A 22,462-nucleotide genomic window follows, 5' to 3' on the forward strand; every position below is an offset into this window, starting at 1 on the left:
GTTTGTTTGTTTTTTAAAGACTTATTTATTTCATGTATGTGAGTACACTGTTGCTGTCTTCAAACACACCAGGAGAGGGCATCAAATCCCATTAGGGATGGTCATGAGCCACCATGTGGTTGCTGGGAATTGAATTCAGGACTTCTGGAAGAGCAGTCAGTGCTCTTACCTTCTGAGCCATCTTTCCAGCCCTCCCTGCAAAGTTTATACAATTATTGTAACTATTTCTTTTTAATTTAGGAAATATTGGCGCTAAAGAGATGGTTCAGCAGCTGTGAACACTTTTGTAATAGACTAGAATTCTGTTCTCCCGAAGGGATTTTGATGCCCTATTCTGGCCTCCATGGGCACTTACATTCATACATACACACACACACACAAACTAACATTCATATATACATAAATAAGAATAAAGTATCTTAAGAGATATGTACTTAATGGACTCAGTGGTGAAACTTCTTTGATCACATGGTACATATCCCTGCTTCCAGGCATTGAATGCATATTTAAAATCTCTGAATAGCTGATTCTGATATTCCTAGACATTGCTTACAGACTATCTAAATATTTTTTAAAATATTTAAATTTGATGAATCCAAAGCCACTGTGTAATTACACTAGGAACATAGAGCCTGTTATAGGACAAAATACAATGCCTAATTTACTAATGGGGAACATGTCTTGTCCCATTTACGTAGAAAAATTATTTTTCTTGACTGTTTTGAAGTTCATAGTCTTATAGAAACAATAGTGAGAGGCAGAGGCAAGAGGATCTCTTATGAGTTGGAGACCAACCTGGTCTACAGAGCCCTGTCTCATAATTAATTGATCAACATGGAGTGTGTTTCCCACAGAATGACAAGGGTAGACTTCTCTTGTAGTTACCAACTTTTCCTTATTGAGTTATGAGTTCTTTATATATTCTGGAGAGTGGTCAAATCACGTGTATCACCTGTAAATATTTTTCCCATGCAGTGGGTTCTCTTTTTGTCTCTTTTAAAAGTGTCCTTGAAAGTTAAAAGCTTTGAATATTTCTGAACTTCTCCATATTCCTTAGCTCTGTGCTTTTGCTAGCCTATCAAAGAAATCTCTGATCCAAGATCAGGAGAATGTATAGTTATTTGTGCTTACTTTGTTCTCAGAGTTCTCTACCTCCTCACAAAAGATAGTATGCACATTGTGTTGATGTTTGCATATGATGTGTGATTGGTGTTCAATCTTATCTTCTTAGGTGTGCGTCTATCTGGAGGCATTATTTATTGAAAAGTCTTCAGTGCATTGTCTTGGTACTTTAGTTAAAAATTGAGTTGTATTTAAATATGAACAGTAATTTCTGACTTTCTTTTTCTGTGTTCCTGTCAGTGTTGTATTGCTTTGGTTACTGCAACTATTCATCAAATACATGGAATGCGTTCTTTGAGCCTCTGGCATGAAGGTGTATTTTGTTTTTATTGGATGTTTTGCTCCATAGATGTTCAGTAGTAGTACATATTTATATTGCCCTTTATGTATATCTAAATATGCCGTTTTTCCTGTAGCTACAAGTGACTGATGGCTTCTCACTTCTCTGCTGGCTCCAGCTGCTATCTACTAAATGTGTATCTATTCCTTGATGTGTTAGAACGGCGAGTCGCATCAGAACATAGCACACACTAGGCCCAAACAGTTTCATGTGTAAGAGGTTTAATTGTGAGGGAGAGAGGGGGCAGTAGCAGGAAGAGAGGAGGGGGAGAGAGAGATGGAGGAATGTTCCCCGTGTGTGTGTATATATATATATATATATATATATGCAACGCCAGAGGCTTTGGATGCCCTGATGCTAACACACCTCGCTTTTTGATATTATAAAGAGAAGGAAAGAAAAAGGGAAGGGGAAGCGGATGGTGTTGTGTCTCTTAAGCTATTTCCTGCTGTCTAGGGGCGTCATCAATGGGGGGTAGCTGGCTTTCACCATTGGGATCCACTTGGTAAATGTTCGCATCAGGTTCCTCTGTGGACAGTGGCTCTTCTGTGGGCAGCTGCTGGTAATTCTGTAACAGGAGCTGATTAATAGTTGGGTTAGAAATTTTTTGTATTTTTCATTGAAGAAATGTAGAAACAAGATTAATGAGGCAGGGAGCAAATAATAACACCAAGAAGATGACTAGGAAAGGAGTTATAAACGGGAGTATCCACTTCCATATGGAGGGTTCAAAAATCCCAGCACTGGAGATCTCACGGTCCCTGAAATTTTTTATGTCTGACTGTAGCTCCTGGATTTTATTTCTTACTATCCCTGATTGGTTGACATAGAAGCAGCATTCTTCTTGGAGGAACAGGCAAAGACCACCTTCTTTAGTTGTCAGGACATCTAGTCTCCGGTTCTGAAGCACCATGGCTGCCAAAGAATCGATCTATTTTTGGATAGTAAGCACAGTTTCAGACATTTTTTGAAAATTGCTTTGAAACTGTGAAGTGAATGTATTATATTGAGTCATGGAAGTCGTTATCTGTGCAACTCCAGTACCAACACCTTTGGCTATTCCTGTAGCAACCAAGTGTGGCACAACTTGGGCTGCCCTCTTATGCTGGGCAGCTATCATATCTACAACTGGGATTGGCAGGGGTTCGTTTCCCTGGACTACTCCCAGTTCAGGGAAAAGAAGTACTAATGTGCAAACTCCTGACCAGCTAGCTAGCAGGTAGGCTATGATATGCCTGAGTGCCACAAAGAATTGACATGTTTTGGATTGTAGGGCATTGTGGCAGAGCTGATGTATCAAGGGTTATGGTTCTATTGCAGTCTAAGGAGCTCAGCATTCCCACTGAATGAGTCCCAGAGTCCTTAAGACAGGTTGCCACGCCAAAGAGAGGGACAGAGGTAAGGTATGGAGTCATGGCAACACTGGAACCAGGGCAGCTGACACGGGTGAGGTAACATTACTTGGCAGTATTACTGGAGATGTTGTAAGTGACAATTGTGAGTTAGTTCCAGGTGGTACACATAACCAGCAATTCTTAAAGTGTCCAGGTCTGATGACATTAAGGAGTTGGTATGCCGAGGTCAAGGTCTGAAGTAAAAGGCGAAATGACAAGTTAATACCATTTATGAGGGGTGATGTCAAGGAGGTAAGGACATCAGAGGAGTGTTTGATTATCTCCCCTGCTTTCCTGATATCCAGGGGTTAGGCAATTGAGACATATTTTCTGTGGATATGGATGGTACTTACTGGGGCCCCAGGCTGATTTTTACAATAGAGCTTACCAACAACTCTCACCTGGAATCCCATGGGTCTTGTACATAGAAAAATAGTATCTTGCTGTGTTGATAGAAGAAATGATTGATCCGTGATCTTAGCATATGTATTTGACAAGACCAATATGGGCAGCCCCCATATTCGTCTGGTCATTTTCTACAATAATCTTTTGTCTGGTCAAAGAGAAAGCAAGTATAGAGATCATAATATTTAGATGTGATTACAAATACCATGATGATAGCAATTTGGATTGGTTCCTGGCATCCGGCTATGGAGCAGTTTCCTGACCCTATTTGGAAAGACTGTTATCTGTGGGGGTTTCTTGAACCTCGAATCTCCAGATATAAGGGCTACCCTGGATAGAAATGAACAGAAAGGGGGGATGAGAAACCCATGTCTAATCCAGTGAGGTTGAGCTCGCCTGCCAGAGTGGAGTCTCATTTTCTGGGATTGGGGACAAGGCGGCGGTCTCATTGTCCTCTGGAGCTTAACAGAGCACAGTCCTGTTAAAATTGATGTGTATGAAGAAGAGTCACTTTTAGGTGGAGGAATGAAAGGCTTAAGGTGAGACAGATGGACCCAATGAGAGAGTCCCTTGAGTTTAGCAGCTGTAGGGGTCACAAGAATTATTTTAAAAGGGCCTTGCCACTTGAGAGAGAGAGGTGAGGGCTGATGACCTGGAGGGAATAGAAGGACTTGGTCTCCAATGTTGATAGTCAGTGGGCAAGAGACAGTGTATGGCCGATGTAGATGGTGGTCAGCCAAGTTCCATAGGAGAGAACGGAGGTGGCAAAGTAATGGGGTAAGTAGATGGTCTGGGAGGGGAGAGCATTTAGGGGAAAGACCAGGAGTTAGGATTGGATGTCCATACATGAGTTCAAAGGGAGAGATGAGGAGAGGTCTCTTTGGAAGAGTTCGTAACCTGAAAAGAGCCAGGGTTAGGAGTTTTACCCAATCAAGGTGAAGTTCCTGTGACAGCTTAACAAGAGTGGTTTTTAAAGAGTGATTAGTTCTTTCTACCTTACCAGAAGATTGAGGGTGGTAAGGAATGTGAAAATGCCAGGGGATGTATAGGGCCTTAGATAGGATTTGGGAGACTTGGGAAGTAAATTCAGGACCACTGTCTGATTGGAGAGAGGCTGGGACACCAAACCGAGGGATGATCTCTTGGAGGAGGAGATCAGAGACTGTCTGAGCCCTTTTGTTAGTTGTGGGAAATGCCTTTACCCACCCCGAGAAGGTGTACACCAAGACCAGGAGGTACTTGGCATGCCTGACAGTGGGCATGTGGGTAAAGTCAAGTTGCCAGTCTGTTCCAGGAAGGGAACCTCTAGCCTGATGCGTAGGAAAAGGGGTGCTACGAAACCATGAGTTGGGGTCAGACTTCTGACAGATTTTGCAAGAAGTTGTGATAGATTTTGAGAAGCTTAAGTCCTCAGGAGTAGGCTATAAAGAGAGAGGGTGTTGAGCTTGGGTTATGTACCGGGTAGAGTCCAGAAATTAGATGACAACAGGAGAATGGTGTTTAGCAACAGGGGGGTTCTGGACATCCCAGACTTGGAGATCTACCTGAGAAGTTGGTAAAGGAAATAACATGGTAGTGTTAGTAGGTTGCTGGGCTAGGAGAAGGAGCAGAGGAACTGCTGACGAGCCTAGGTTTAGGTGAATGTGGGGAGCAAAGGAAATAGAGGCTCCCAGCCTAGCTAGAAGATCCCTTCCCAATAAGGGGACAGGACATGTTGGCACTTCCGAAAAGGAATGGATGAGAGGTAAAATGCAGCTAAGTGGTGGGGTCTGGAGAGGTAAGTAAGGTTGTCCTCCTACCCCAACAATAGGAAAACGAGTAGAAGTGGGTCCCCTAAACCCCGTCAGGACCGAGTAAGTGGCTCCAGTGTCCAAGAGGAAGGAGATGGGCCACCCACCTACTATGATATCTACCCGGGGCTCCCTGCTAGTGATGGCAGTGGTTGGGTCAGGAGAGCTCGGGCCTCCTCAGTTGGCCATAGCCAAGCCTAGGAGATCAGTTGGAGGGTTATCTGGGAATGATGTCCCCCTGTTCTGCATAACCTGAGGGCAATCAACAGCCCAATGTCCCTCTTGATGGCACCTAGGGCATGGCCCTCTTGGCTTTCGGAAGTTAGGGCAGGCTTTTGCCCATTCATCTTTTTTACCACATTTGTAGCAGGTACATGATGGTCTCTGAGTCTTACGTGACCATGAGTCCGGGGTAGTGGCATCCAAGAGGCATCCCAGTGGGGTGCCTGGAAGTATGGTCAGAGACATTCTGACGCCCATTGGCAAGTAGTTGAACTATTTGTACCAGTGTCCTGAGAACAGTCCAAAAACCAAGAAGTATCAGCCATGCTAGTGATCCAAGTCATCACTAGGACCCTCTAGTGGTTACCCAGCAGACCCTGAGTCTGCTGTGGAAAGCAACCCACCCTGGATCCAAGGATTTTTCGGCCACAAGAGCCCAGAATAATTGGGGAATGAGAGTTGCTTTCAAGGAAGGGGCAACCAATGGCAGAAGTCCTAAGACGTATGTCAACTGGGAGGCATGACTGTAAACCCCATAGTTCCCAGAGAAGGCTGGCTAGACCGTATCTGGAAAGCTGGAGGTCCTCCCCTTGACTGATCCTATTCATTAATATGCCGGTATCTGTGTGAGAATTACAGCGGACTGGTAAATAGAAAATTTGAAACTGAATGGATGGGTGTGGGCCTGAGCAGAGGCTAGCCCCACCTGATAGACCAGGTGGGGCATGGCTCATGTGGTAGAAGTTTGTATGTCCCATGGTGTGTGGGGTGGCTCCTGCTCGGCTGCAACTTGGTGTCAGCAGAGGCAGGCAGCTTCTGTGGTGAAAGCCTGCGATTGTTGTAGCCACCAGCTGAGGGGACCTCGAAGTTGTGTACTCACGGCAGCTGCGGTTGCTGGTACAATGACTGATCCACATGGTCATGACCTCTGCCCGTCCCCGCTGCAAGGCAGCGATATAGTGGCTGCTGACTGAAATGCCAATTCCTGGAGTTCGGCACCAAATGTGTTAGAACATACCACACACTAGGCCCAAACAGTTCCACATGTAAGAGGTTTAATGGGGGGGGGGGCAGTAGGGGAAAGAGAGGAGGGAGAGAGAGAGAGAGCAATGGAGGAATGTTCCTCATATATATATGGGTTCTGGCGTAGTGGCCACAAGTAAAGGTGGGAGGTGAGCCAAAGGAATTCTGGGAATATGGTGGCTGTTGCCCTAGCAACAGGTCTGTGAGAACCACCCATGTGACCATGTGACGTCACAGGCTTTGGAGGCCCTGATGCTACTAACTCTACTGGTAAACTCAGTTTATCTGCTAAAGTACTAATTTCTCCTGTTTATCTAGGAGAGCTTCTTTGGATATCAAATACTGTACCCAGTGCAGGTCAAATGCTGAGAAGTCCCTCCCAGCAGCTAGCTCTTCTTGCCTAAGCCCCCTTTGTCTTTGGAATGTGGTTTCTCTTTGTCTTCTAGGAAGTGACCTTCCTGATAGTCATGAGGTTTGAGGGGCTCTGGTTTTGCCTTTCTGTACTTATGGTTGTACATCTCTTAGGCTTTACTTCTGGAAACATTTCAGCTTCTTGGGGGTGTAAAGTGTTTTCATCCGCATGCTCATACATTTGGTGAGGCCCATCTTCTCTGATCCTATGTTCTTTTTTCCATGCTTTGTTCTCAGAGTATCTTCAAGTTCAGTGACTTCTGTCCAGTATGACTGCTGATGAGACCAGTGAAGTTTCCACTTTAATTATTGATTTTCAAGTCAAGCATTTACCTTGGCTTCTCTGTATACTGACAGTCTCCACTTAGTGAGGTGATGTGCTCAGGCTTTACTTGATCATAACAGTTTCTTTAGGTCCTTGTCTGAATTCAGTGTTTTGGTTGAAGTTCTTTGCCTAGCAGACTCAATGTCTCAGCTTCCTCAGAGACAATTTTTATTAACAGCTATTTGTTCTTATAGAGAGACCATATTTTTATGTTTTTTTCAACATGTCTCAACTTCTTGTTTTAAACTAGACATAATATATTAATAATTCATCAACTCTAGAAATCACATTCTTCAAGGATCTGTTATTTGTTTTTGTTTGATGTTTAGGGCTATTCAAAACAAATTCAGTGGAGTGTGTGAGCACCAGGTGCCATCTTTTCAGTCTCCCCCTCCTCTTCTTCCTCCTCCTTCCTCTTCCTCGTCTTTCTCCTTCTTCCTCCTCCTTCTTCTTCCTGCCTGGCTTCCTATGGTTTGTGTTGTGTATATTGACACTCACCCAGCCACTTTGCTCTTAACTCTCCTTATGAAGCCCCTCCCTGTGCTGGATCTCAGGATCAGCCAAGAGAAACAGCTCTGGGCCTTTGGTCTTTTCTGAGTCATGGGATGTGGCACTGAGGTGGGCGTGTCCTTCTAGAGTCCCAAGAATATGTTGGTCTTTCACTGTTATGAATTAACACATTTGCCTAATACTAGTACGTCTCCTCAGTCTCTAGCAGCTAATATCTTAAACAAGTGGCTCTAACTATTTTCTTCAGCTAACCCCTCGGGATGGAACCTATTTGTACTAAGGAGAGAACCAAGTCAGGAGGAATGAATATCACTCACTGGGAAACATTTCTAACACGTGTTCTAGTTGCCTCTGTGTACCCCAGTAGCTTCCAGACTCCTGCTAAGTGAAAATACCACATAGCTCTGGTCATATCAAGATTTCACCATGGTTTCTTTGTTCGTGTATTTGTATTTTAAATGAATATTCTTTGACTCTCTGCAGCTCTGTGGTCAATGTCCCAGTCCTAACAGTGGTGATCTTAATTGTTTCCAGCATGAAGCTTTTTGTTTTGTTTTGTTTTTTTGAGAGAGAATTTGGGAGCTTCTTGCTCTGGCAGTTGGACTGAAGTCACCCTGTGCTTCTCCTCACACCATGGTTTAGCATCAACCTGGTGCCTTGCAGGGAGTGGAGGCAGAGTGCTCTTTCTTTCTACAGCATCTTCTGACTGTGTCTCCTTCTGGTGTGTTTCAGGACTATGACGATGGGTACGGTACTGCCTATGATGAGCAGAGCTATGACTCCTATGACAACAGCTACAGCACCCCAGCACAGAGGTAAGAGTCAGCCCATGCTGCCAGGCCCTGTGTCAGCCTGACCCAGGCCTCCTCCACTGCGAGGTGTGACGGCCAGCCAGTGGGGCTGATGTGACTTCCTGTTTGTGGTTTTCTTCTGACCAGAGAAGTGGAATCCACTTCCAAATAGCATGCATGACCACACATGGATGCTGCCTTTCCTAAAGCATCCAGACGTGAGAACTATGTTTAATTTTCTCTACTCTGAAAATTTGACCTAAGTGGTTAATATCATTTAAGGGAGGATGATGGCTTCAAAGCAGGTAACCATTCTATCCTAAGACCCCAAGTACCTTCCATAGGAACTGTGAGCTTCCTGCCTTTCTAGAGAATGTAATGCCAGAGGCTGACTTGCTATTCACAGAATATTGCATCTTCTTAGGAGTGATGCTCCTGTCTCCTAGCAGCTTCAGATTCTATAAATGTAACAACTCTCTTCTGATCAGACCCTCCCCACATACATACATTGCATACAGTTAATACTAGTCCTACAGTGACTGCAAAGCCTAAACATAGACCATGGTTGTGGGGATGGAACGTCCAGGCATATGTGTGGATATGGTCCCACTCCAGCTGTGAGTGAATACGTGGGTTCTCTTTCTTACCTGTCAACTCTGATGCTGGGTAGGTGAGAATATTAAACTATTTTTGTCTTTACTCATGACAGACTGCTGACTGTATGAACTGTGTCAAGGGGCCTGCAGACTTTGGCTAACACGTGGTCTTTTTCAAATTGGAGATGCTTTGTTCTTCATGTTTGTATCATTAGTGCTGGGGACAGTCACTCCTATGGTTTGTTGAAAGTGACAGGCAAAAGCTGCATGAGAATTGTTCCACAGCTCCTCCTATAGCTAGGCCAACACTTCCTGAAGTGTCCTACTGTAGAGAGCAAGGAGTGGTGTTCCAGAAGTTGTTTGTCCAAAATCACACTGTAAATGGATCAAGGAAATGGGTCTTAAGTGGGATCTTCTAACACAGGGACTGCTCTTTACAACCAGGCAGGTCTCTGCTTTGTCTTGTAAATGTCCATAAATGTTTCAGTTTTCAGTATGGAGTGCCCTAGTGAAGCACACGCATCTTCCACCTCATCACACTTGCTGGGTATAGTTTCTGTCTGACCCATTTCTCCTAAGGCCTGCAGATGCTGTACCTGTAAAAGAGGAGAACAAATAATAACAAAGAAGTTGGTAACTGCTCAGTCAGTGTGTGGGAATGGTTCCTTCTGAGCTTCACTGTACTCTTCAGTCAGTACTGGTCCCCCCACACCTAGATGCAGAATCTAGTGCTGTTGCTTGGTTTTGCTTGAGCTGGAAGTGTTCTAGATAGTGTGCTTGTACGTTTTATGGCCTTTTGTATTCTCACTTCTAGTTAGCATACAGTGTTCTATTTTGATCATATTCTTTCCCAAGTCCTCATAGATCCTCAGTACCCTACCCACTTAGCTTCATAGTCTCTCTCCCTCTCCCTCCCTCTTAAACTGCATGTCAAAAGAAACAAAAATCCAGAAAGAAAAAAAAGCAGCATGAAGCAAAAAGTGCAAGTGTATGCTCAAACCACACACACACACACACACACACACACACACACACGCACGCACGCACGCACGCACGCACGCACGCACGCACACACACACACACACGCACGCACGCACACACGCACCCACATGCTCACGTGCGCGCACACGCACACGTACCACACATAGACTAACAACAGAGTCCATTTTATGTTGGATAGCTACTGCCGGCTATGGGGCCTGCCCTGAATTCTGGTTGATAGACCCAGGGACACTGGGTTGGGAACAGCTGACTTCCCTTTCACAGCAGGTATCAATTGCAATTACCTTCTCGGTTACAAATGGGACTGTGTGTCCACCTACCCTCCTTAGTGGTGGGATCTTCTCTGCTTTAAGTCTGTGCAGGTCTTCTGTATTCTGCCATACTATGTGTGAGCTCGTTTGTATACAAATCCTTTTGTGTCTGGAGGATACTGTTTCCTAGGAGTCATCCACCATCTCTGGCTCTTACCATCTTTCCACCTCCTCTAACACATAGATCCCTGAACCTAACTGGGAGGGATTGATGAAGACATCCCACTTAGGAATGAGTGTTTGAAAGCCTCTCATTCTCTGAACATTGTCCATTTTTGAGAATTTGTCTTCTCTGATGTGGGTTGAATAATGCACCGAGCCATAGCTATAGTGGTATGTCAGTAGGCATCATTTTATTGCTATGTTCTTTTAGCAAAACAATAGTGGGAGGTGTTGCCTAGGGCCCATGTCTGTTTAATGTTTCTTGTATGTTTTCAGGGCTGACAGTTTGATATAGATAAGCAATTGGTGTGCTGTTCCCTGGGAAATGTAGTTTCTTTGTATAGGTTGAGTCTTCATGGTCTTCCCCCTGCCCCTTTCTGTTAGTATGTCTTTGTGTGACTCATGTTTACATGGTCATGTTGCCGAGACCTTATGGGTATATTCTGACAGTTCAAGAATATACAGTCCCACAGTAAACTCCCTGATGCTCTGGCTCTTACAGTATTTCCACTTCCACTCCATCTTCTGCTGTATAGAAGTTGTTCTGTACATATATCCATGCACCATTGGGCTTCACAGTTCTACATTTTGATTGATTGTAGTTTTCTGTAATAGTTCCCATCTGTTGCAAAGAGAAATTTCCTTGATCAAGGGTGAGAACTACTCTTATCAGTTGGTATAAGGACAAATTTTTAGAGTATAGTTAGGGATTATGCTGATCTAATAAAGTAGCGTTTGTAGCTTCTTCTCCAGGATCCATGACTTCTCTAGCCCAGATAATTTGCTAGGTTTCTAGTACCAGTCATGATTACTTTCTTATTGAGTGAGTGTTAAGTCCAATTAGAGAGTGTTGGTTACTGCCAATGTGTGTGTGGGACTACTACCATACTGGTCATTATTGGGATTGATAGGCATCACATCTAGATAGCAGTATTGGTTGTATAGAAATTTACATGGCACCTCTGGTCAGTTCTAGTTCTGGTTATTTCTAACTGGCACTTTGGTCAGTTCCAGTTCAGGGGCCGTTGGGTCATATAATGGACCTTAGAGTCAGTTCAAAAGTGATCGGTTGCTTCCATAACATTGTGACATTAGTACAACAGTGTATTTTTATAGGCAGGTTGTTGTAGGTGTCAGAGTTTGTAACCAGGTTATACTGATGACTACTTTTCCCCTCTGGTGGCAAAATCTTATACCACCATGAACATTAATGAGCACAGGTGAAGCTTGGTCACCAGCTGGATTTCTCCCTGTTCAATGATATGTGTAACTGTTGGTAGCAATAAAGCCTTCCGTCGAGTTATGGAGTGTAACCAATAGCTTTGGCAGTAGTCTGTGATATTTGGGGGTTTCCATGGGGCCCTTTGACCAGTGAATCAACAAGGTGCAACTCATTCCTAACACTGGAAGTTTTAGTTGATAGCATAATATGTCTAGTTGGGGCATTGTGTCTTCTATTATTTGGTGACTCTATTTACATTCGTTTTATATATGTATATATTTTAGGAAACTTTCGCAGCATTGGGTTTCCATAATGGCTTTTCAAAAGGCCCTCGTTGTTAATTCTCCCTCCTGCGTTTCCTCCTATAGCCTGCCCTCCCATTCCCCTTCCCCACTTCAGCTTTGTATTATATTGTCTGCCTAATCTCTTTCTTCACCTGTATCCTATATCCCTTCCTTGAAAGATCCGCTTTTCCCCTGCACCTCCCATCCCTTATTTACCTACCTAACTTCTGTGGTTGTTTATTTTGAAACACACATCTAAAGTTTAAAAACTAACATTCACATATGAGAGCAAATAGCCAATATTTGTCTTTTTAGGTCTAGGTTACTTTACTCAGTATAATTTTCTTTTCTCTAATAACTTGTAAACTTCATAATCTTATTCTTCATAACAGTTGAAGAATATTCCATTGTATAAGTATATCACAATATAATTATTCATTGATGGGTATCTAGGGTGTTTTTCAGTTTCTGGCTACTATGAATAGAGCCACAGTCAACATGGATGAGATAAGATGTAGAGTCTTTGGAGTTAGGCCCAAGAGTTGTATGACTGGATCTTGAGGGAGATCTATTCTCACCCTTCAGAGGAATCACCTCATTCGTTTCCATACTAGCTCTACAAGTTTGCAGTCCTACCAACAATGGATGAGTGTTCCCCTTACTCTACATCCTCACCAAAATGAGGTGTCATTCGTTCCTACGTCCTCACCAAAATGAGGTGTCATTTGTTTTATTGGCCTTGACCATTCTGACTGGGATAAAATGAAATCTCAAAGTAGTTGTGGTTTCCATTTCATTGATAACTAAGGATAGTGAACATTTTAAAATACACTTGTCAGTTTTTTGTTTCATTTTATCTTTTGAGAACTCTGCCTAGTTCTTTACCCTGTTTTAATTGGGTCATTTCCTTGATATTTAGGTTTTATTTAGGTTTTTGTTGGTGGTTGTTTGTTTGTTTTAGTTCTTTATATATTTAGATAGAACTATACATGTATAGTTGGTAAACATCTTTTCCCATTCTTTTGGCTGCTGCTTGCTTGAATAATGGTGTTCTTTACTGGACAGAAGATTTTTAGCATCATGACATCCCATTTGGTAATTGTTGGTCTTAGTGTGTGTGCTATCATTGTCCTATTCTTTTTCTGGGCCAGTGAGTTCAAGTCTATTTCCCACATTCTGGTCTGTCATATCCAGTACATCTGGTTTTGTGTTGAGGTCTTTGATCTATTTGGAGTTCTTTTTTGTAGGATAATCAACATCAGCCATCCAATTCGATGGATCAAATTGAACAAATTGTCTTTCCTCCAGTGTGTCTTCTTGGCTTCTTTGTCAAAAATCAGATGTCCATAGGGCCATAGGCATTTGACCTTACAGGAGTCTTCAATGTGATTCCATTGATCAACATGTCTGCTTTATGCTAGTACCATGCAGTTTTTATTACTGTAGCTCTGTAGTACAGCTTGATACCAGGGATGGAGATACCTCCACAGTCTATTATTCAGAATGTTTTTGGCTATTTGGATGCCTCTCTGTCTCTGTCTCTCTGTCTCTCTGTCTCTGTCTCTCTCTCTCTCTCTCTGTCTCTCTCTCTCTGTCTCTCTCTTTCTCTCTTCTTTTTCTGTCTCTCTCTCTCCTCTCCTCTTTTTTCCTTCTTAACTTCTTACTTTTTAAATAATATTAAATACTGTGTTATAATTTGGATGGAGATTGTATTGTACCTGAAGATTGCCTTTGATAGATGGCCATTTCATTGTATTAATCCTACTGATCCTTGGGCATGTGATGTATTTCCATCTTCTCACATCTTCTTCAGTACTCTCAGTTTCTATTATACAAGTTTTTCAATTGCTTAGCGCTATTCCAGGGTTTTTTTTAGTTTTAGTTTTGTTTTGAGGCTATCATTAAAGATACCATTTCCCTGATTTCCTTCTCAATCTGTTTGCTTTTGCATATAGGAAGGTTACTGATTTTTGTTTATTGATTTTTTTTGTATCCTCCTATTTTGTTACATGTATATATTACTTATAAAAGTTTACTGGCGAAGTTTTTAGGGCCTTCATCTATAAAATAACTTCATGTATAAAATCACACAATTTGTGAATAAAAATACTTGGATTTTTCCTTTTCTATTTGAATTTTCTTAATTTCTTTCGGTTATCTTATTGCTCTAGCTAACATTTCACATCTTTCAGTGAATAGGTGTGGAGAGTGGATATCCTTGCTTTGTTCTTGCTCAAAATTCCCTTCCTTACATTGAGATATGTCACTATATTTCTAGTCCCTCAAGGATTTTAATCATAAAAGGGTGTGAGATTTTTGTCAAAGGTTTTTTTTTTTCTCCATCAAAGAGATAGCTATATAGAATTTATCTTTCAGTTTATTTTATATGGATGTATGTTGAACCATTCCTGCATATCTGGGATGAAGTCTACTTGACTATTGTAGATATTTTTGGTGTGTTCTTGGTTTGCAAATATTTTATTGAGAATTTTACATGTGTGTTCATAAGAGAAATTGTTCCGTGCCTTTCTTTTTTGTTAGTTCTTTGTGTGGTTTTGGTGTTCATATAACAATGACTTTGTAAAAAGAATTAGGTAATCTTTCTGCAGTTTCTGTTTTTCAGACTAATTTGATGAATATTGTTGATTTTCTTTGAAGGTCTGGTAGAGGTCTGTGAATCCATCTGGCTCTGGGATTCCTTGGGTTGGCAGATTTTTAATGACTGCTCCTTTTTCACTAAGGGTTATGGGCCTGTTTAAATTGTTTGTTCTATTTGACTTGATTTAATATTGGTAGATGGTATATGTTAAGAGTCACCCATGTTATTTAAGGTTTTCCAGTTAAGTAGAATTCAAACTTTTAAAATATGTCATTATGACTCTCAGAATTTCCTTGTAGTATCCCCCTTTCATCTCTAATTTTCTTAATTTAGTTCTGTATTATCTCTCATCTTTTGGTTAGTTGGGCCAAGAGTTTGTCAATCCTGTTTTGTTTTGTTTTGTTTTTTTAACCTCAAAAAATCAACACTTCATTTTATTGATCTTGTGGGGTTTGTTTGTCTATCTTGTCTGTTTACTTGATTCTCTTTCATTGATTTTTTTATCCCAAGTTTGAGTATTTCTTCCCATTCACTCATTTTGGAATTATTTCTTCTTGTTTTTGTAGAGATTTCAAGTATGCTATTGTTACCAATATAAAAATCTCTCCAGCTTTTTTTTTTTTAAAATGTAGGGACTTAATTCTATGAACTAGCTTCTTACAAATAATTGCCTTGTGTTCTTTTGGTTTGGGTAGACTGTGTTTTCATTTTCATTCAATTCTTAAAAGTTTTTCATTTTCTTGATTTCTGTCCTGTTTTAAAATGTATCCAGTTTTGAGTTGTTCAGATTCCATGAGTTCACACACTTTCTACTGTTTCTATTACTGTTGATATCTAGCTTTAATCTATGGGGTCAAATACGATGTGGGGCATTATTCCAGTTTTCTTATATATGTTGAGAACTGTGTTGTGTCCTAATATGTGGTCAGTTTCGGAGAAAGTTTTATGGGGCTGCTAAGAAGAAAGCATGTTGTTTAGTGTTTGCGTAGAATGCTCTGTAAATGTTTTGATTGATGACATTATTTAACTCTACATTTCTCTGTTTAGTTTTTGTCTTGATGGAAGTGTCTGGCAAGAGTGGAGTACTGAAGCCACCACTATCACTGTGTTAGAGTCAGTGAGTGATTTTACTTTCAGTAGTGTTTCTTTTATGGACTTGGGTGCTTTTGTGTTTGGTGCATAAATGTTTAGAATCATAATATCCCTTGGTAGATTTTTTTTCCTTTGATAAGTATGTAATGCTCCCTATATCTTCTGATTAGTTTTAATGTGAAGTCCATTTTGCTAGGTATTGAAATAGCTATATCTATTTGCTTCCTGCTCCCATTCGTTTGGAATATTTTTTCCATACTTTTATCCTGAGGTGATGGCTACCTTGATGTTAAGGTGTTTCTTGGATGCACCAGAAGGATGGACCCTGGTTGTGCATGCATTCTATTAGTCTGTGTCTGTTTATTGAGGGATTGAAGACCATTAATAATGAGTGTTATTAACAAACAATATTTATTCCTAGTATTTTATTGTAATGGTGTGAGATCCCACCCTTTTCTGACTAGCTAGTCTAAGATTACTTACTTACTGTGTCCTCATGAGTATAGTTAACCTTCTCTTTAAATTGAAGTTTTCCTTTAAGTACCCTCTATAGATTTGGATTGGTGGACAGAATTTCCTTAGATTTGTGAAATGTTTTTCTTTCTCTCTTGATGTGATTGATAGCTTGACTAGGTATAGTAGTCTGGACTGGCATCTGTGGTCTCACAAGCTTGTAGAACATGTATTCAGGCTGTTCTGGCTCATGGAGTTTTCTTTGGAAAGTCTAATGAGTCATCCTTCATTTATGACTTGGCCTTTTCCTCTAGCAACTTTTAATATTCTTTCTTTGTTCTATACATTTAATTGTTTTATTTTTATGTGCTGATATTATGGTACTTTCTTTTCTAGTCTATTTGATAGTCTGTATGTTTCTTGTATTATAATAGAGGCATCTATTTAGATTGGGGAAGGTTTCTTCTAAGATTTTATTTAGAATATTTTTCTGTGCCTTTGACCTGGCTTCCTTTTTCTTCCTCTATCTCTATTATTAGGTCTTTTCAAATTTTTGCGTGGAATTTTTAATTTTTTTATTTTAATAGCTTTAACATTTTCTTTGATTGAACTGTCCATGCCTTTTATTTCATCTTCAAGACCAGAAATTCTCTGTTCCATGTCATGTACTCTGCTGGTGAGGCTTGCCTCTGAAGCTTTGAATTGACAGATTTGAGTTTTCATTTCCACTTTTACTTCAGTCTAGGTTTTCTTTAGTAATTCTTGTTTTTTGTTTCTTTTGTTAAATTCTATTTTATATCTTAAATTGATTTTTTTTATTTAATTGTTTGTGTTTTCATGGTTTTCTTTAAGGGATCTATTCATATCCTCTTTAAGGTCCTTGCTATTTTGAAGTCCTTGTCTTGTGCTTCAGCTGAATTACTTTTCTCAGAACACATTGCAATAGGGCTGTTGGTTTCTGTAGGAGACATGTTGTCTTGGTTGTTCTTCTTTGTGTCCTTTGACCTGTGATCTAAGCATCTGGAGTTCTGATGTTTGAAGTGTTTCTTGTTATAGATTCTTGGCCTCATTTTGTAGTCTATTGTATTGTTTCTATCACCACTCTGGGACCTAGCCAAGTGTGGCTATGTGGTACCTGTTAGAGTCTAGGTCTTAGCTAGTGTGGCACTTGTGAGTCCTTGGTAGGCAGAGCAGTTCTGTGGGTCAGCGAAAGTCACAAAGGCATGGAGATGGGCTAGAAGTAAAGTCTAAAAAGGAACAGAGGGAAGGACTTAGGGGATGCTGGGTCCCAAGATATGATGTCCCAAGGGGCTGCAAGTGTCCCTCTTATGCTTTGATTTTGGTTGTTCATGGGCACCAGTCCCATGCAACAGAGTTACCAGTAGGTAACAGAAGAAAACAAGCATATCACTCTTCTATTTAGTGTACCACCATGCAAGACTCCAGTCCAGGTAATCTTGTGTTTCTTCAGTGGTCATAAAGACCCAGCTTTAAAGCCCTTTCCTGTTCTGTTGGACAGTAATGTCACAGTGAGTCTCTGGTAAGCAGACAGAATGAAAAGCAAGTTACTGAGAAGATACCCTTAAATCAGGATTGGTGTTTAAGCCATTAAGCATTGCATCACTGGCAAGAGTCAGGCCTGGGCTGCAGCAGCTTGTGATCTCATTTTAAATGTGGTGATGCAGTAATATGAAGGGAAGCATCATTCAGTCTGGGATTCTTGAACGTCTGCCATATGCTAGGCACTGCTCTTAAAGTTTGATGCCCAAAGACTGTTAATATAGAGTCTGTCATTGGAAAGCTCACTGGCTGTAAGGAGACAAATGTAAATATTTCATTGTAAAGTATTATGAGACGCCTGAGAAGTTTCATGCTTCTATTCGAAAGACTACAGAATTCCTGTCCAAAATCTGTGGATATATCTGGGAAAAGAAAGGATAAGGAACAGTCCCCAGATGATAGTTAGGGAAGGGACGCAGACACCCAGGACAGCACGGAGCAGCAGCAGCGTATCCTGTGTGAGGAACACTCGGTGCAACACGGATGAAATATTCTCATGAGAGCTGAGACTTAAGACTTGGAAGCAACAGGGAGCCAAGAAAATGACGTGTTTAGACTTAATTTAGAGAAATTAATTAGTCGATAGTACAGAGAAGCTGGATTGGCAGATGCGTAGTGTAGCTCGAGGCAGAATCAGTTAAGAAGCTGCAACACTAAATTATAAACCCTTAAGAACGACTCGCTAAAACAGCCTACGTGGAAGTGCAGCCACCTCTGAAGTAAGGTTTTCAGGGCTGCAAACTGACTGCACCCAAAGGAGCAAAGTCTCTGTGAATTGCATGAGTATGCCATGCAGAGGGAGTCAAGTGACCTGAGGTTCACACTTCTTGAAGAAAACTATGGCTCAGACAGTTAGATCACTTTCCAAATATCATACACCTCCAAAACAGAAGGCAAAAAGTGGCATCCATTAGGCTTACATGTCCTGCTGCTGTACAGCAAATTCAAATGAAATGGCTCTTTTGCAGAGTTAGCTTGAAGAAAACATGTTGTGCTCTTATGTTAGTATGCTGGGGTCCTGTATCAAAGTACCTCAACACTATTTTCTCAGGGCTCGGAAACTAAGGCTCAAAGTCAACATGTCAGCAGGTCCTGCTTCACCAGAGGCCTTCCTCCTTTGGACTGTAAGGATGCTCTTTATGAGTACATCCTTGGTGTCTCTGTGTATCCAGAATCTGTCTTAGGAGAGCAGTAATCAAATTAGATCAGAACCTATCTGTAGGCTTCATATCAACTTAAAAGGCCTCTTTAAAGGTCCTGTCTCAAATCACAGTCATAAATTAGGGGTTTAGAAGCCTAGGGGTTTAACATGGGGCTTTAGGGGAAGGGTACACAATCTGCCACATACCACAAAGGTACATGATGTACAGCATATGTCTCAAAAGTTAGTAACCTGATAGAAACCAGAGTATCCCTGGTATCAGATCTGTGGAGATCCTTTCTCCCTTCTCAGTATCCCCTGCAAATACTGCTACATTCAATCTTGAGGTAGAACCTATTCCATCATTGCATAGGTTCAGAGAGCTTCTTGAATGGAGTCCCAGGGCCTTGAAAGCATACGGAGTCCTCTTGGCTCCTATTTCACGTTCCTTCCCTTGTTGTGATTTCAGCTGCTTTCACTAATTGTCATTGGACATATATATGACGTGCTGGTGTGGCTAAGTGTTTGCCTCAGGAGGCTTCTATGCGAAAGGCTTGAGCCACAGCTGCTGCTGCTGCAGCTTTTTTAATCTTGAAAGCCTTAGGCAGCGGGGCCTCGCTGGAGGACATGGGTAACTGCAGGTGTCCCTGGGAGCATCCTAACTCCTCGTCTTGCTCCCCTGCATCCAGAAGGAGGAATCCTCCTCCCCACAAGCTACTGCTCCCTTATGTTCTGTCTATCACGGTACCCCCAGTGATGATTAAAAAGCTCTGAAACAGTCTTTTAAAACAAGCCTTTCTTCCCCCTAAGTTGTTTTGCCAAGAGATTAAAAGCCTAACCCATAAAGCGTTGAAAAACCCTGATATTTAATGCTCTCAGATATCTTAAGAATTGTATCTTGAAGCCGTACTTTATCTGATCTGGATTATCTTAATCAACAAAACCTCATTTAATCGCATCCTTAATATACAGGCTAAGACAGCAACATTAAGAATGCAAGGCTTCCAACTTAACATTAGTTCCGTGCAGCCTGTAGCACTTGCTGCTTGTCCTGTTGGAGAGCACTTTGCCTCAGGGCCATGTAGCACCCTGTGTCTGTGACGCAGATATCTTACTGTACACAGTGAAGTTTCTGGGAAAATATTTTTATTACTTCAATACTTTTCTTGAACTCTGAAGCCCATTCTGTGCTGCCATTGCCGTTGATTGTTGCTTCCAAGTTTCCTGCTTGGTCTCCTTTCACAGAAGGTGGGAGTGGTGAGCAGAACTTGACAATGCACCATCCTCTGGAGCTACCAGTGTGAGAGCTCTAAAAGCCCAATACGAGGCCTCTGCCACCTGAGCTGACTTCTGCACACGAGTCGGCCTCCCGCACACCCTCCCTGAGAACCAGCAAATAAGTGGTGAAGGGCTTGGAATTGCTGGATGGCTGCCATTTTCTTTCTCTTAGGTACAACTTGCTGCTTCTCACCCTGTTAGGGGCCACACTGCCTGAGTAGAGAATTTGGAGAACATCACATTGTACATTAGTGTTTTCAAGTTTCCCCTTTGATGTATTGTCCGTTGCACATGTAATATACAGACACAGAGTGGTTACAAATTCAAAATGCTTTGCTTTCTGATTCAGGGGCATTGTTGGTAACATTTGGAGACCTGTGCTATAGAGGTTCAGACTCTGACAGAACTGCCCCTCCCCCCCTACACACACACACACACTACTTTCAGGCAGTTGATTCAAGCTTTCTAAGCCTCTGTTTATAAGGTGGATGACTGTGTTTTCCTTTTGGAGGACTGAGCCATGCTGAAGTGAGACAAGGAGGGAAATATGTCATTCGCTCTGTGGTCTGCTCCAGCACCAGTGGGGAGAACACTAGTGTTGCCTTCCATTCACATCTCGAAGTCACCTCTCATTTCACAGGTGGATGGCTGTAGGAAGCCCACATTCATAAATCTACAAGGACCCTATTGGTAGGCGTTTCCAAGCGATGATGGAGGGCAGGAAGACCTCGCTTCAGACTTCCGATCTGCTCTCCTAGATTTACCATAACAGAGATATTGGAAGATGGGCTGTAATAGAGCAAGACAAGAGGTGACATGACCATCTGTCATGCCTGCTGAGTGAAGGGCTCTCTCCAGAAGACATTTAAGCTCACTAAGTCCTGATCATCTTCCTATGCTATATATTTGCATGATCAAGTGTTTATTTGGAGGTCTTAGACATTTAATTTTTTTTCAATGTTAAGCATCTTAGAATCAAGACATTGTAGTATAAACGAGTACAGTTTATTTAATTTTACACATTTAACTAATACGATGTCAGCACAGTTACTAAAAAAGAGGGATATAACTGGTTGTTTTTAATAGTCACTTAAATCATTGGAAGTTATTGATTGATCCCTGTGGGTATACAACTTCTGAGTAGCTGTGGTGACGAATATAAACATAATAAATGGCCTTTGCAGTTAGACCCTGGCCCGGACCTGACCTGACTTGAGCATCCAGTTTCCACCGTTTTACTTCCTAGAAGTCCAGCTCCCAGAGGTAATCCCCTCCATTTGAAGCAAGTCAGGTTAGTTTACATCTGAGATCTTACTTACACTCCTTATGACAATTTTAATCTGTATTTCTAGCACTGTGAAATAAGCAAAGAAATATCTAGCACTTGTAATAATCACAAATGTAAATAAAAAATTATCTCAAAAGGTACACATGACCCTGAGGGAGTCGTAACAGCATTTAGCTTCTAATGAACTAGTTTCTTATTGTACCCAGGTTTTAAAATACCTTCAAGTACATATTTCATCTTCTCCCATCTCTTCTACCATGAAGATCCTTTAAATTTCTGAAAAAGCAATTAATAGTGGCACCCCAGGGTGTTAGACAATGAACTAAGTCTGGCCTTGGTCCTATGAGTTGTTTGTGTATTATTTTGTGTCATGGTGACCTGAGTGGTATACTCTTCCACTTAAGGAACCTGAGGGTTGAGAGGTTCCACAACTACTCTGGGATTGTACAACCAAAGCTCTTCAGGATTAGGCTTTTGTCTAACTCTAAAACTTTTATCCTGCCAAGAAGAGTTGTACTGGAAATTATTGACTTGTTTCATGGCAAAGAGAAGCTGAGGGTGCTGGGTGGTTTTTTAAACGCAGCTGCTATCCTGTGTGCCCAGTGTCTACCTTGTGGTGGCTTCCGTCGGTATCTTTAGCATTACGGCACAGTATGGTCTCTAGAACTGACCTGTGAAGGTTGAGAATAGTTAGGCATTTTTGTTTTGTAAATGCCAATTGCTGTTTAATTGATGTGACCATTTAAACATCAGGCAAACATTCTTGTATTGATAACAGGTAGTTATAACACACAGGAGCTCTGTTTTTTTTTTGAAGAAACCAAACTGAACATTAAAACTATAAACACAAACTGTAACTCAGTATGAGACTGACATTGACAGAAAAGATACCAACTGAAATTAAAACTCCAAACCAGTAGATGCCTTGTTTCTTAGTGGAATACTCCATAAAAAAGAAAAAGGGGTGGTGGTAATGAAAGGCAACAACCCACATTCCACAAGGAACTCAAGAAGAAAGAAGACCAAAAGGTGGGCATTTCATTCCTTCTTAAAAGGGGGAACCAAATTCCCACGGGAGGAGTTTCAGAGATTAACTATGGAGCAGAGACTGAAGGAAGGGCAAGCCAGCCTAAATATAGCT

At 41.5% G+C, this 22,462-nt stretch overlaps 1 protein-coding gene and 1 long non-coding RNA gene across 3 annotated transcripts in view; one reads left to right on the top strand and one right to left on the bottom strand.

The window, feature by feature from the left end:
* The window catches only part of Khdrbs3 (KH RNA binding domain containing, signal transduction associated 3), a 158,966-nt gene that overhangs the window by 109,825 nt on the left and 26,679 nt on the right, over window positions 1–22,462 (top strand). For both annotated transcript variants that reach the window (XM_031359407.1, XM_031359408.1), the window contains one exon: window positions 8,275–8,357. In XM_031359407.1, coding sequence (XP_031215267.1) covers window positions 8,275–8,357 — 83 coding nt within the window. The remainder of the gene's footprint in view (window positions 1–8,274; window positions 8,358–22,462) is intronic.
* The window catches only part of LOC116082495, a 9,278-nt gene continuing 6,704 nt past the window's right edge, over window positions 19,889–22,462 (bottom strand). Inside the window, exon 2 of the long non-coding RNA XR_004115336.1 lies at window positions 19,889–20,246. This is a non-coding gene — a long non-coding RNA (uncharacterized LOC116082495). The remainder of the gene's footprint in view (window positions 20,247–22,462) is intronic.

Source organism: Mastomys coucha, unplaced genomic scaffold, assembly GCF_008632895.1.
Source record: "Mastomys coucha isolate ucsf_1 unplaced genomic scaffold, UCSF_Mcou_1 pScaffold7, whole genome shotgun sequence".
Lineage (NCBI taxonomy): Eukaryota > Metazoa > Chordata > Mammalia > Rodentia > Muridae > Mastomys > Mastomys coucha.